General features: G+C 41.8%; 1 protein-coding gene across 2 annotated transcripts in view; it reads left to right on the plus strand.

Moving 5' to 3' along the window:
- Positions 1-1,738: 1,738 nt before the first annotated feature.
- EMR3 (egf-like module containing, mucin-like, hormone receptor-like 3) overlaps positions 1,739-14,388 on the plus strand; it is a 62,630-nt gene continuing 49,980 nt past the window's right edge. For both annotated transcript variants that reach the window (XM_010855419.1, XM_010855420.1), the window contains exons 1-3: positions 1,739-1,812; positions 10,736-10,786; positions 12,816-12,938. In XM_010855419.1, the coding sequence (XP_010853721.1) occupies positions 1,788-1,812; positions 10,736-10,786; positions 12,816-12,938 (199 nt within the window). In that variant the 5' untranslated portion in view covers positions 1,739-1,787. The remainder of the gene's footprint in view (positions 1,813-10,735; positions 10,787-12,815; positions 12,939-14,388) is intronic.

A 14,388-nucleotide genomic window follows, 5' to 3' on the forward strand; every position in this document is an offset into this window, starting at 1 on the left:
TTAATGGCATAAAAATCTGAAGACCTGCAGGAGACTTAAAAATTCCAACCCTTGTTATAACTTTTTTAAAGAGTGTAGAATTATCAAAATGCATACGAATCAAGTTTCAAGGTGCTGTATGATGGGTGGATGAGGCTGTCCATTGTACTATTTCTTTGAATTCTTAGGCATGGTTTGGCAGTGCAAATTCTGTCATTAACAAATTCAATAAAAAGTAAATAAATGGAAACATCTGCAAACAATTAGTGCTGGAGAGGGTGTAGAAAAAAAAGAAAACCCTCTTGCACTATTGGTGGGATTGCATATTGATACAACCACTATCAAGAACATGGTGATGTTCTTGGAGATTCCTTAAAAATCTAGGAATAAAAATACCATATGACCCAGCAATCCCACTATTGGGTATATACCCTGAGTTAACCATAATTCAAAAAGACACATGTACCCCAATGCTCATCGCAGCACTACTTACAATGCAACCTAGTTGTCCATCAACAGATGAATGGACAAAGAATTTGTGATACATATATACAATGAAATATTACTCGACCATAAAAGGAACAAATCTGAGTCAGTTAAACTGAAGTAGATGAACCTAGAGCCTATTATACAGAATGAAGTAAGTCAGAAATAGAACAACAAATATGGTATATTAATGCGCATACATATATATATATATGAAATCTAGAAAAATGGTACTGATGAACCTATTTGCAGGGCAGGAGTAAAGATACAGAGAGAGAACAGAGTTGTGGACACAACGGGGGAAGAAGAGGTGGGACAAACTGAGAGAGTAGTGTGCAAACATACACACTACCATATGTAAAATAGATAGCCAGTGGGGAGTTACTATGTAACACAGGGACCTCAACCTGGTGCTTTGTGATGACCTAGAGGTGTGGGACCACTCCAGTACTCTTGCCTGGAAAATCCCATGGACGGAGGAGCCTGGTAGGCTGCAATCCATGGGGTGACTAAGAGTAGGACACAACTGAGCAGCTTCACTTTCACTTTTCACCTTCATGCATTGGAGAAGGAAATGGCAACCCACTCCAGTGTTCTTGCCTGGAGAATCCCAGGGACGGGGGAGCCTGGTGGGCTGCTGTCTATGAGGTCGCACAGAGTAGGACACAACTGAAGCAACTTAGCAGCAGCAGCAACAAAAGGGTGGGATCGGGGGATGGGAGGGAAGTTTAACAGGGAGGAGATATATGTATACTTATGGCTGATTTCACATTGCTATACAGCAGAAACCAAGACAACACTGTAAAGCAATTCCTCCAACTTAAAAAAAAAAAAAAGAAATACACTTTAGCTGCATTAAGCTAGGAAAAAATGACTCAGAAACTTCAGATAACAATAGAGACACTCTAAATTCTGGTTTATCCAGCTCAAAACCACAGGGTTATTTAAAGTTTATTTTGACACCAAAGTCACTTCCTGCTCCTCAGATGATGCTCTGTAACTAAAGGGCATTCCTTTCCTAGGGTCAGTTGATTCTGTAATCCCAAAGATGATTAACAATAGCTAGGAAAAACTACTACACAGAGAGCATATGAAAATGTATATAAAGGTGAAGAAAAGGTATATAAAATAAACAGATGAAAAGCAGAACCATGAGTCTGATGGTGAAAGACAGAAGAAGTTCACTTTTCTGATAGTGGTTTCCTAAGTCAGCTGACATGAAATATGTGTCAAGACTCATGAAATTTCCTTGAAATAGGAAAAGTATCGAGAGCCCAGTAGGGAACTTCGAGAGCCGTGGTGAGGGTTACCTGCACACAGGAATGCGAGGGTCATCGCTTCTTCCAGGTATATGTAACCTTGACAATGACCGTACCTTAACCTGCCCCATATCAGGGGCTCTTTAGTAGAATAATTAGTTGTCTTTTCCTTCTCCTTTATCTTCTGTTCTCTTTGAACACTCTTCTTTCCCCCTTAGATTATGGTTTTCTTCTTCACCACCCTATTCAAACTGTACTCTCAAATATCCCTAAAATTTTCCTTATGGTCCAGTCCAGTGAATTGCTCATCTTCCTCTTCATGGGTCTTACTTTCTAACTGATATCCTCTCCTCCTTCATAAGTTAAATAAACAGGTGACAATATACAGCCTTGACATGCTGCTTTCCTAATTTGGAACCCGTCCCTTGTTCCATGTCCAGTTCTAACTGTTGCTTCCTGACCTGCATAGAGGTTTCTCAGGAGGCAGGTAAGGTGGTCTAGTATTTCCATCTCTTTAAGAATTTTCCACAGTTTTTTGTGATCCACACAGTCAAAGGCTTTAGTATAGTCAATGAAGCAGAAGTAGATGCTTTTCTGGAATTCTCTTGCTTTCTCTATGATCCAGTGAATTCTGGCAATTTGATCCTTGGTTCCTCTGCTTTTTCTAAATCCAGCTTGTACATCTGGAAGTTCTCTGTTCCCATACTACTGAAATCTAGTTTGAAGGATTCAACGTGACCTTACTAGCATGTGAAATGAGTGCAATTGTGCAGTAGTTTGAACATTCTTTGGCATTGCCTTTCTTTGGGATTGAAAGAAAACTGACCTCTTCCAGTCCTGTGGCCACTGCTGAGTTTTCCAAATTTGCTGGCATATTGAGTGCAGCATTTTCACAGCATCATCTTTCAGGATTTGAAATAGCTCAACTGGAATTCCATCACCTCCACTAGCTTTGTTCGTAGTGATGCATTCTAAGGTCCACTTGACTTCACACTCTAGGATGTCTGGCTCTAGGTGAGTGATCACACCATTGTGGTTATCCTGGTCATTTAAAATCTTTTTGTGTGTAGTTCTTTTGTGTATTCTTGCCACCTCTTCTTAATATCTTCTGCTTCTGTTAGGTCCATACCATTTTTGTCCTTTATTGTGCCCATCTTTGTATGAAATGTTCCCTTGGTATCTCTAATTTTCTTGAAGAGATCTCTAGTCTTTCCCATTCTATTGTTTTCCTCTATTTCTTTGCACTGACCACTGAGGAAGGCTTTCTTATCTCTCCCTGCTATTCTTTGGAACTCTGCATTCAAATGGGTATATCTTTCCTTTTCTCCTTTGCCTTTTGCTTCTCTTCTTTTCTCAGCTATTTGTAATGCCTCTCCAGACAGCCATTTTGTCTTTTTGCATCTTTTTCTTGGAGATGGTTTTGATCACCACCCCCTGTACAATGTCACAAACCTCCATCCATAGTTCTTCAGGCACTCTATCAGATCTAATCCCGTGAATCTATTTGTCACTTGCACTGTATAATTGTAAGGGATTTGATTTAGGTCATATCTGAAAGGCCTAGTAGTTTTCCTTACTTTCTTCAATTTAAGTCTGAATTTGGCAACAAGAAGTTCATGATCTGAGCCACAGTCAGCTCCTGGTCTTGTTTTTGCTGACTGTATAGAGCTTCTCCACCTTTGGCTGCAAAGAAAATAATCAATTTGATTTCGGTATTGACCATCTGGTGATGTTCATGTATAGAGTTGTCTCTTGTATTGCTGGAAAATGGTGTTTCCTATGACCAGTGCGTTCTCTTGGCAAAACTCTGTTAGCCTTTGCCCTGCTTCATTTTGTACTCCAAGGTCAAACTTGCCTGTTACTCCAGGTATCTCTTGACTTCCTACTTTTGGAGAACTCTGGAGGATGGTGAAGGACAAGAAAGCCTGGCATGCTGCAGTCCATGGGGTCACAAAGAGTCGGACACAACTGAGCAACTGAACAACAATAGCCTCCTTGATAGGGCATTCCAGGTGGTTCATTGGAAAGAATCCTCCTGCCAATGCAGGATACCCAAGTTCAGTCCCTGGGTCAGGAAGATTCCCTGGAGCAGGAAATGACAACCCACTCCAGTATTCTTGTCTGGGAATTCCCATGGACAGAGGAGCCTGGCAGGCTATAGTCCATGAGGTTGCAAAAGAGTTGGACGTGACTTAGCAACTAAACAACAACAACCACCACCTCCGTGATAATTTCTGTGACCCAGCACTGCCCTGACATTTCCTCTGCCTCTCCTGGTATTCTTTTTCCCTCCTCCTTTTCCCTTTTCCTGAATATTAACAATAATAACCAACATTTTCAAGTACTCACTATGTACCCATTAACCCCCCTAATGGGCTTATTAGGTGAATACTAATATTATTTCCATCGTGTGGATAAGAAAACTGGAGCACAGAGAGGTTATGGTAATTGTCCAATGTCACACAGCTTGTAAATGACAGAACTAGGTTTTGAACCCAAGCCACCTCACTCCAGATTTTTGTTATTATGCCTTTGGTTGTTTTTTTTCTCTCTCTCGTTTTCTACTCCTTCTCTCTAGAGGTATCTCAATACTCCTTGACTTCACCTCTGCAGATGGTTCTCCAACTTCAAATAAAAATATCAATAGCTGCAATATCAGCCCAAACTAACATATATTTGAGCACCTACTTTAGGCTGGTATCAGGCTACCATTGTTCTATATTCATTATCAGACAGGACCTCCATATTATACATACAAAGTGGCACCACGGGAAGGTTGCTCAAAATCTCAGTTATTTAGTTGCGGAGGCAGGTAACAGACCATAGAGTCTATCAAAATAGTATAATATTAATATAAGCCACTTGAAGGGAAATGTCAGGCCTCCTTACCCTTGCAGCCCCTTCTGCACCATCTTCCATGTAAGAGGTATCTGGTATATATCTGTGGAGTCAAATTTAAGTGAAAGAGTGTGCAGTTTTTTATATATCAATTATGCCTGCATGCATGCTTCCTAAGTTGTTTCAGTCACGTCCGACTCTTGGCGGCCCCATGGACTGTAGCCAGCGAACCTCCTCTGTTCATGGCATTCTCCAGACAAGAATACTAGAGTGGGTTGCCATTTCCTCCTCCAGGCGCTCATCCCAATCCACATATCAAACTCGAGTCTCCTAAGGCTCTTGTATTTCAGAAGGATCCTTTACCACTAGCACCACCTGGGAAGCCCATCAATTATGCCTAGAAAAGTTTAAAAGTTATTTTAATGAGAGAAGTTCAAACAAGGTGTTTCCTGCTTTGCAGCAACTGCAGGCAGAGTTCTGGAAACTCCTGAGATGGATCATTTGTGAATGTCAGTTATCCATGAACTCTCTGCCCTCATCCTTAGATGAAACAGGCAGGGTAATAGAATGAGCAGCAAGTGAAGAATTAAAATAGAATTCTGCATTTACAGTTACCAGGGGGAAGGATGGGGGGAATTGGGTAGTTGGGGAGTTTGGAATGGACATGTACACACTGTTATAACAGGGTCCTACTGTACAACACAGGAAACTCTGCTCAGTGTTATGTGGCAGCCTGGATGGGAGCGGAGTTTGGGGGAGAATGGACACATGTATATGTTTGGCTGAGTCCCTTTGCTGTCCACCTGAAACTGTCACAATGTTGTTAATCAACTCTGCTCCTATATAAAATAAAGAGGTCAGAAATAGAAATCTATTGCAAATAAAACGGCAATAGAGGCAGCTAGCCTTTATGGAGTGATTTCAGCCAAACATTGAGCTTTACACATTCCCTCATTTATGTCCTCACCCCAAGCCCAGGAGACAGGCAACACTGTCACCCTGTTCCATATATGGAATCTTAGAGAAGTTAAACAACTTGCTCAAATTTGCACAACTGGTGTCAGAAGTACTTGACCCCTAGGGGACCTGTTTCTTCATGAACAGAAAGAGTCAGCTGAAGATTTCTTAAGTCTCCTAGAATTCTGGGATTCTGACATGCTAACAGCTCTTTGAGAACTCTAAGTCTCGTGGGCATATTATTGAGCATAGGATTGCGGGCGGGGCTGAAAGGAGACCCTTGAAGACTAGTCTTGAGGAAACTTGATGGTGCCCAGACTGCCTGCGTTTGAGGAACCAGGAAATACTGTCCAGCCACGTGTTTGACTAGCTGCCTCTGCAAGCTATAGTCACCACCGGGGCAGATGTGACGTTAGTGTTGTTGTTGTTGTTGTGAATGGGAGCTACTCTCTAGTTACAGCGCACAGGCTTCTCACTGCTGGTGGCTTCTCTTGTGGCAGAGCACAGGCTCTAGGCACGCGAGCTTCAGTAGCTGCGGCTCACGGGCTCCAGAGCATGAGTTCCTAGTTGTGGTGCATGGGCTTCGTTGCTCTGCGGCATGTGGGATCTTCCCAGACCAGGGATCGAACCTGTGTCCCCAGCATTGGCAGGCAGATTCTTAACCACTGAACCACCAAGGAAGTCCTAAAACGTTCATTATGTTCTTTGGTGGAAATGTTTTTCTTTTCTTCTTTCTTTTTTTTAAGAATGATTAACATGAGATCTATCCTTTTAGCATATTTTAAATATGTTATTCTGTGTACCACACTGAATTTTAAAATGTACAAAACTGGGAATGTTATGTTTTACAGCATATCTCTAGAACGTGTTCATCTTGTATAGCAAAAGCAGTGTACCTATAGAAAAACAATTCCCTGATAACCACCTTTATATCATCTGCTTCTGTGAATTTGACTACTTCAGATACTTCATATAAGTGAAATCACACAGTATGTATTATGCTTAATTTCACTTAGCATGATATCCTCTAGGTTCATCTATGTTGTGGCAAATGGCAGGACTGCCTTATTTTTAAGGTTGAATCACATTCCAGTGTGTGCATATCATGTATGTGTATATATATGCGTGTTTGTGTGTGTGTTTACCATCTTTTATCCATTAATCTGCAGGACCCACTTTCTTAGGGGATAATTAAAGTTGCCAATAAAGTTACTAGTCACTGGACCTGAATTTTTTTATTATTATTATTTAAAAAATTTTTAAGTGAACCATTTTTAAAGTCTTTATTGAATTTGTTGCAATATTGCTGCTGCTTTATTTTTTTGTTTTCTTGGTCATGAGGCGTATGGGATCCTAGCTCCACAACCAAGGATCAAACCCACACCTCCTGCATCGGAAAGTGAAGTCTTAACTTTTAGACCACCAGGGAAGTCCTGGGACTTGAATTTTAGCAAGTGCACACTAGAAGAGCCACACTGGTTGTTCATATTGAAATGTCTCCACATCATTTATAAATAATCATGTCCCCAGACCAACTCCCAGGACACTCTTATCAGCCCAGAACATACCCTGCTGCTGCTGCTGCTGCTAAGTCGCTTCAGTCGTGTTCGACTCTGTGCGACCCCATAGACGGCAGCCCACCAGGCTCCCCCGTCCCTGGGATTCTCCAGGCAAGAACACTGGAGTGGATTGCCATTTCCTTCTCCAGTGCATGAAAGTGAAAGTGAAGTCGCTCAGTCGTGCCCGACTCCCAGCGACCCCATGGACTGCAGCCTACCAGGCTCCTCCATCCATGGGATTTTCCAGGCAAGAGTACTGGAGTGGGGTGCCATTGTCCTCTCCGAACATGCCCTGGGAACCCATCAAATGCCTCATAGTTCAGCAGCTGAAAGATTGACACCTGCTGTCTCAGAGAGAGTCTCCAATATCCATTCTACTTGGTTGGTTTCTGAACCGTTGTTATTTTTGTTTAGTCACTAAGTCTTTGCAATCCCATGGACTGCAGCACATCAGGCTTCCCTGTCCATCACTGTCTCCCAGAGTTTGCTCAAACTCATGTCCATTGTGTCGGTAATACCATCCAGCCATCTCATCCTCTGTCATCCCCTTCTCCTCCTGCCCTCAATCTTTTTCAACATGAGGGTCTTTTCCAATGAGTCACCTCTTCCCACCAGATAGCCAGACTATGGGAGCTTCAGCTTCAGCATCAGTCCTTCCAATTCAGGGTTGATTTCTTTTAGGATTGACTGGTTTGATCTCCTTGAAATTCAAGGGACTCTCAAGAGTTTTCTCCAACAGCACAATTCAAACGCATCAATTCTTCAGTGCTCAGCCTTCTTTATGATCCAATTCTCACACCCATACATGACTATGGGGAAAATCATAGCTTTGACTATACGGACCTTTGTCAGCAAAGTGATGTCTCTGCTTTTTAATATTCTGTCTAGGTTTGCCACAGCTTTTCTCCCAAGGAGCAAGCATTTTTTAATTTCATGGCTACAGTCACTGTCCACAGTGATTTTGGAGACTAAGAAAATAAAATCTGTCACTGTTTCTACTTTTCCCCCTTCTATTTGCCATGAAGTGATGGGACTGGATCCCATGATCTTAGTTTTTTGAATGTTGAGTTTTAAGCCAGTTTTTTCACTCTCCTCTTTTACCTTTATCAAAGGGGTTTTTAGTTCTTCTTTAATTTCTGCCATTAGAGTGGTATCATCTGCATATCTGAGGTTGATATTTCTCCTGGCAATCTTTATTCCAACTTGTGATTCATCCAGCCTGGCATTTTGCATGATGTACTCTGCATGTAAGTTAAATAAGCAGGTGACAATATAAAGCCTTGATGTATTCCCAGTTAAAAAAAAACAGTAAGTTTTTTTTTTTCCATGTCCATTTCTAACTGCTGCTTCTTGACCTGCACACAGGTTTCTTAGGAGACAGGTAAGGTGGTCTGGTATTCCCATCCCTTTAAGAATTTTCCACAGTTCTTTGTGATCCACACAGTCCAGGGTTTTTGCATAGTCAATGAACCAGAAGTAGATGCTTTTCTAGAATTCCCTTGCTTTTTCTATGATCTAACAAATGTTGACAATTTGATCTCTGGTATCTCTACCTTTTCTATATCCAGCTTGTACATCTTGAAGTTCTTGGTTCACATACTACTGAAGCCCAGCTTGAAGGATTTTGAGTATTGCTTTGCTAGCATATGAAATGAGAGCAATTGAATGGTAGTTTGAACATTCTTTGGCATTGCCTTTGTTTGGTATTGAAATGAAAACTTACCTTTTCCAGTCATACCAGTTGTTAAATATATTGTACTTGCAAATGGAAAATTATTCTAGACATTAGTATATGATAAGAGAATGAAAAGGAGGTAACGGGAGAACTAATGACGAGAATGGTGTAAGATTTATTAAGAAAGGAAGAAAAAACCCGCCTAGCCATCCAGTTCCTTCAGGTCTTTGCAGAAGTAGGAACATGACTGATGACACCACCAGATGCTGGGAAGGTTTGGGGAAGAAAAAACTGCACTTTAGCAGCCACAGTAGAAGCAGACTTCACATAGAAGCAGCCTTTGTTTTCCAAACAGGCAGAAACAACACTTCCCTTTCAAGATACAGTTCTGGAATCTTGCCAATCCTCCATCAAAAGGAAGACTCTGGTTCTGGTCCACAGGAATCTGGGTGGGCATATGGCTTGCTTGTAACCAAGAGAATATGGTGGAATGGAGCTGCATGACTTTCTGGACTGAATCTTGAGAGGATATGAGCTCTCATGCTTAGAGCGCTGAAGCACCATGGGAGCTGCCCGACCAACGCTGCCACAATGGGAGGAAGCCCAACTATCCCAGGCCCTGAGATTACAAGAAGGGACAGCAATCCTCTGCCAGTTCCCAGCTGCTTCAACCCATTCACAGTCTAGCAGCAACTGCCTAAAAAACCTCAAGCTACAAACACTCAGCTGAGTCTTTCCCAGATTGCCAAATCACAGAAATCATGAGAGATAATAGAATAAATGTTGCCTTTTATATACATTCTTTGCTTAATATTCTTTGCCATTATGGTTTATCATAGGATATTTTTTTTAATTGGAGGACAGTTGCTTTACTGTCCTATTGTGTTAGTTTCTGCCATACAATAATGTGACTCAACTATGCAAGCATGCTAAGTTGCTTCAGTTATGTCCGACTCTTTGCAGCCCTTGGACTATAGCCCTCCAGGTTCCTATGTCCATGAGATTCTCCAGGCAAGAATAATAGAGGGAATTTCAATGCCCTCCTCCAGGGGATCTTCCTGACCCAAAGATGGAACGCATGGCCCCTGCATTGCAGGCAGATTCTTTACCACGAAGCCTTTGGAGAAGACCTCAATCAGCTATATGTATACGTATATCCCTTCCCTCTTGAGCGTCCCTCTCAGTCCTTGCATTTGACCCTCCTAGGTCATCACGGAGCACCAGCTGAGCTCTCTGTGTACACAGCATCTTCCCACACGCTATCTATTTTACACATGGTAGTGTATACATATCAATGCTACTTTCTCAGTTTATCCTCCCTTTTCTTTCCCCTGCTGTGTCCACAAGTCCATTCTGTCAGTCAGCACCTCTATTCCTGCCCTGCAAACAGGTTCATCAGTACCATTTTTTAAGATTCCATATATATGTGTTAATATACAATATTTTTCTCTTTTTGTCTTACTTCACTCTGTATAACAGACTCTAGGTTCATCCACATCACTACAAAAGACCCAATTTCATTCCTTTTTATGGATGAGTAATATTCCATTGTATATATGTACCACAACTTCTTTATCCATTCATTTGTTGATGGACTTCTAGGTTACTTCCATGCCCTGGCTTTTGTAAACACTACTGCAATGAACATTGATGTACATGTGACTTTTTGAATTATGGTTTTTCTCAGGGTGGGGTTTCTGGGTCACACAGTAAATTTATTCCTAGTTTTCTAAGGAATCTCCCTACTGTTCTCCATACTGACTATATCCATTTACATTACCACCAACAGTGCAAAAGTGTTCCCTTTCTCCACATCCTCTCCATCATTTAATGTTCATAGTTTTTTGATGATGAGAATGTTGTTTTTTAAAGAAATAATTATCATTATTCAGCAATCGATAACTGATACCCAGCCCTTGGGGAATATCCTGGAATCTTTCCTCAACCATTTCACTTGTCTCCCTTCTGTTTCACTGTTCCAGGACTCTGCTTTCTGCTAAGCCTTTCAGGAGTCGTGGCTCAGAAAACCAAAGGTGAGTGCTCGAAGTCTTACTTTTCCATAGCCAGAGACCACTGAGTGTGCATACCAATGATGCACCCGAGGCCACTCACATCTTCCATCAGGATAGAGAAAGGGGGCTGCTTCTGGGAACAGAACTGGGAGGCTCACTCCTGTAACTCTTTTTAATTCAACATTTCATCAAACTTAGGTATCTTTTTTTGGCTGCACTGGGTCTTCATTGCTGCCCAAGAGCTTTCTCAAGTCGTGGTGAGCAGGAGCTGCTGTCTAGTTGTGATGCGTGGGCTTCTCGTTGTAGTGGCTTCTCTTGTTGCAGAGCACGAGCTTCAGCAGATGTGGCTCCTGAGCTCTAGGGTAGTTGTAGTACGTGGGCTGCGTTGCTCTGTAGCATGTGGAAGCTTCCCAGACCAGGGATCAAACCCGGGTCCCCTGCGTTGACAAGTGGATTCTTAACCACTAAACCACCAGGGAAGTCCTCAGTTACCCTTTTTATTTTACTACTATGTGCCCAAGGTAGAAGTAGAACAGTGAATCAAACACACAAGTCTCATGAAGTGAACATTCTGGTGGGGAGAGACAGAGCATGATAATAATCATTTCATCCCATTCATAAGCAAGTCAACGAAAAATGAGCAAGGTCGTTTCGGGTTAACTTTAATCCCTAGGCCGACTCCCTAGATTCTGAGTCACCAAGTCTAGGGTGGGGCCTGAGATTCTGCATTTCTAGCCAAAAGACAGAGGATGCATTCTGAGCAAAGACTCTGCATGTTGTCCTCTGTCATATTCCCAGCCTCCACTCCCCATGAACCCTGGCAAGCTCCCAGATTTCTCCACTAGACCTACAGCTTCCTCAGCTCCATTATTGCCATTCATTTTCTTTTTTTAAGATCTTTTTCTTTTTTAAAAATAATTATTGTATTCATTTTTGGCTGTGCTGGGTCTTTGTTGCTGCACACGCTTTTCTCTAGTTACGGCCAGTGGGGATTACTGTCAAGTTGTAGGTACGCGGGCTTCTCGTTGCAGTGGCTTCTCTTGTTGCAGAGCACGGGCTCTAAGTCCTTCAGTAGTTGTGGCTCACAGGCTCTAGGGCCCAGGCTCAGTAGTTATGTCACAGGACTTAGTCGCTCCTCAGCATACGGGATCTTCCCAGACCAGGGACTGAACCGGTATCTCCTGCATTGACAGGTGGATTCTTTACCACTGAGCCACTAGGAAAGCCCCCTCCACTCATTTTCAATGGGCCACAAATAAGATCCTTAGCCATCTCCATCTAAATGAAGTTATACATAGCATTACAAATATAACTTATCAGAATATACCTTCTGTGGTACCCTACAAATTCAAATTTTTGTAATCACAGCTGACACCGGTCATGTGCCAGGCACTGCCCAAAACATTTTATATGGATTAATCCCCACAATAACCCATTTTACAGATGAGGAAATTGAGGCACAGAGAGGTTAGGACACTTGTGCAAAGACACACAGGTAGGAAGAGGTGGAGCCAGAATCAAATCCATTGTCCAAGCTCTTAACCAGCTCATCTCCCTTTTCTATATTCTGCAATGATCTTGAGAATAGCATAGTCATATTGCACTGAAACATTTGTGTCAAAAATTAACTGGTTTAATGCCAACCCCAGTCCTTTATCATGCACAAGAATCGCATGTGCATAGTTTGCGTTTGGTGTCTTTCATTCTTCAATGTACTAGCATTTCGCAAAAGGAAAAGGGTGCAGCTTCCTCGCCCTTGAGAGGCCCTGGCTCAAATAAAAAACCAAATAATAACAGGAGGGGTTTTGACTCAAAACATAGTTCAGTTGCTCAGTCATGTCTAACTCTTTTGCGACCCCATGGATTGTAGCACTCCAGGCCTCCCTGTCCATCACCAACTTCCAGAGCTTGCTCAAACTCATGTCCATCAAGTTGGTGATGCCATCCAACCATCTCATCCTCTGTTGTCTCCTTCTCCTCCTGCCTTCCATCTTTCCCAGCATCAGGTTTGACTCAAATGACATCTGACCTAACTCTCCTTTCCTTGCAGGGACCTGTACCCATTGCCCCCAGAATGCTTTCTGTGTCAATGCTACTCACTGTACCTGCAACCATGGATACCGTTCTGAATCCAAGGAGAAATACTTCAGCTACCGCTTTGAGAGATGTGAAGGTAAAGGAGTAATTTTCTTTTCTTTGTTGTTTTTTGTTTGTTTGTTTTTTGCCTGTGCTGGGCCTTAATTGCAACAGGCAGAACTTTTTAGTTGCAGAATGCAAACTCTTAGTTCCCTGACCAGGGGTCAAACCCAGACCTCCTGCACTGGGAGCTCAGAGTCTTAGTCACTGGACTACCAGGGAACCCCAAGGGTAATTTTCAAATCATCCAGAGGTGGATGTGGAAGCATAAAGGCTGTGAGAAAGTAACTATAATACGCAATGCTGAAAACTCTGCCAACTCAACCTTCACCAAGAAAAATGCTTTCATGGTGTCAAAAGTGGGATTTTCCAGAACTTGCATGTGTCTGACTCTTTGTGACCTCAAGGACTATAGCCTGCCAGGCTCCTCTGTCCACGGGATTTTCCAGCAAGAATACTGGAGTGAGTTGCCATTTCTTCCTCCAGGGAATATTCTTGACCCAGGGATCAAACCTGCGTCTCCTGTAGCTCCTGCATTGCAGGCGGATTCTTTACTGCTGAGCCACCAGAGAAGCCCCCTTCCACAGTTTAACTAGGTCTCACTTTTTTCCTCCATATTGTGTGGATAATAATGCTGACCTCATGAGGATGGAAGGGGAATTGAGTAAGGTACTTAATGTGACCATACTTCATGAATTACAAAGCACAGTGCAATTTTTTGTGCAATTTTTAAAATATTTTCTTGGCTGCCCAGCACAGCATGTGGGATATTAGTTCCCCAACCAGAGATCAAACCTGCACCCAGCTTTTTTACCACTGAGCCATCAGGAAAGCCCTTGTTTTCTATTTTATTGATTTCAGCTCTAATATCTCCCTAATTTCTTTTTTCCAAGCTCTTAAAATAAATACCTAGGCACTTTATTTTTCATCTTTCTTCAAAATAAAGACATTTAAGACCATAACTTTTCCTGTGGTACAGGTTCAGATATATTCTACAGGAAGAAATATTATTTTTATTAATCTGTGAACAGTTTGTAATTTCCTTTTGATGTTTTGTCACTCCAAGAATTATATGGGAGGTGCTTCCTAATTTCCAAACAGTTAAGACTTTTCGTACATGTTTTAATTATGTATTCTTAATTTTAAAATTTTTATTTTTATTGACTTACAATGTTGTATCACAAAAAGATACAATGTTGTGTTACTTTCTGTTGTACAGCAAAGTGAATCAGTCTCGCATATACATATAGCCACTCTTTTTTATATTCTTTTCCCATATAGGTCATTACAGAGTACTGAGTAGAGGTCCCTGTGCTACACAGCAGGTTTTTATTAGTTATCTACTTTATATCTAGTACTTAGATAACTAATAAAAACCTGCTGTGTATTAAAAGACGCTTACTCCTTGGAAGAAAAATTATGACCAACCTAGATAGCATATTGAAAAGCAGAGACATTACTTTGCCAACAAAGGTCCGTCCGGTCAA

This window comes from Bison bison, unplaced genomic scaffold (genome assembly GCF_000754665.1).
Source record: "Bison bison bison isolate TAMUID 2011002044 unplaced genomic scaffold, Bison_UMD1.0 scf7180017864365, whole genome shotgun sequence".
NCBI classification, from domain to species: Eukaryota; Metazoa; Chordata; class Mammalia; order Artiodactyla; family Bovidae; genus Bison; species Bison bison.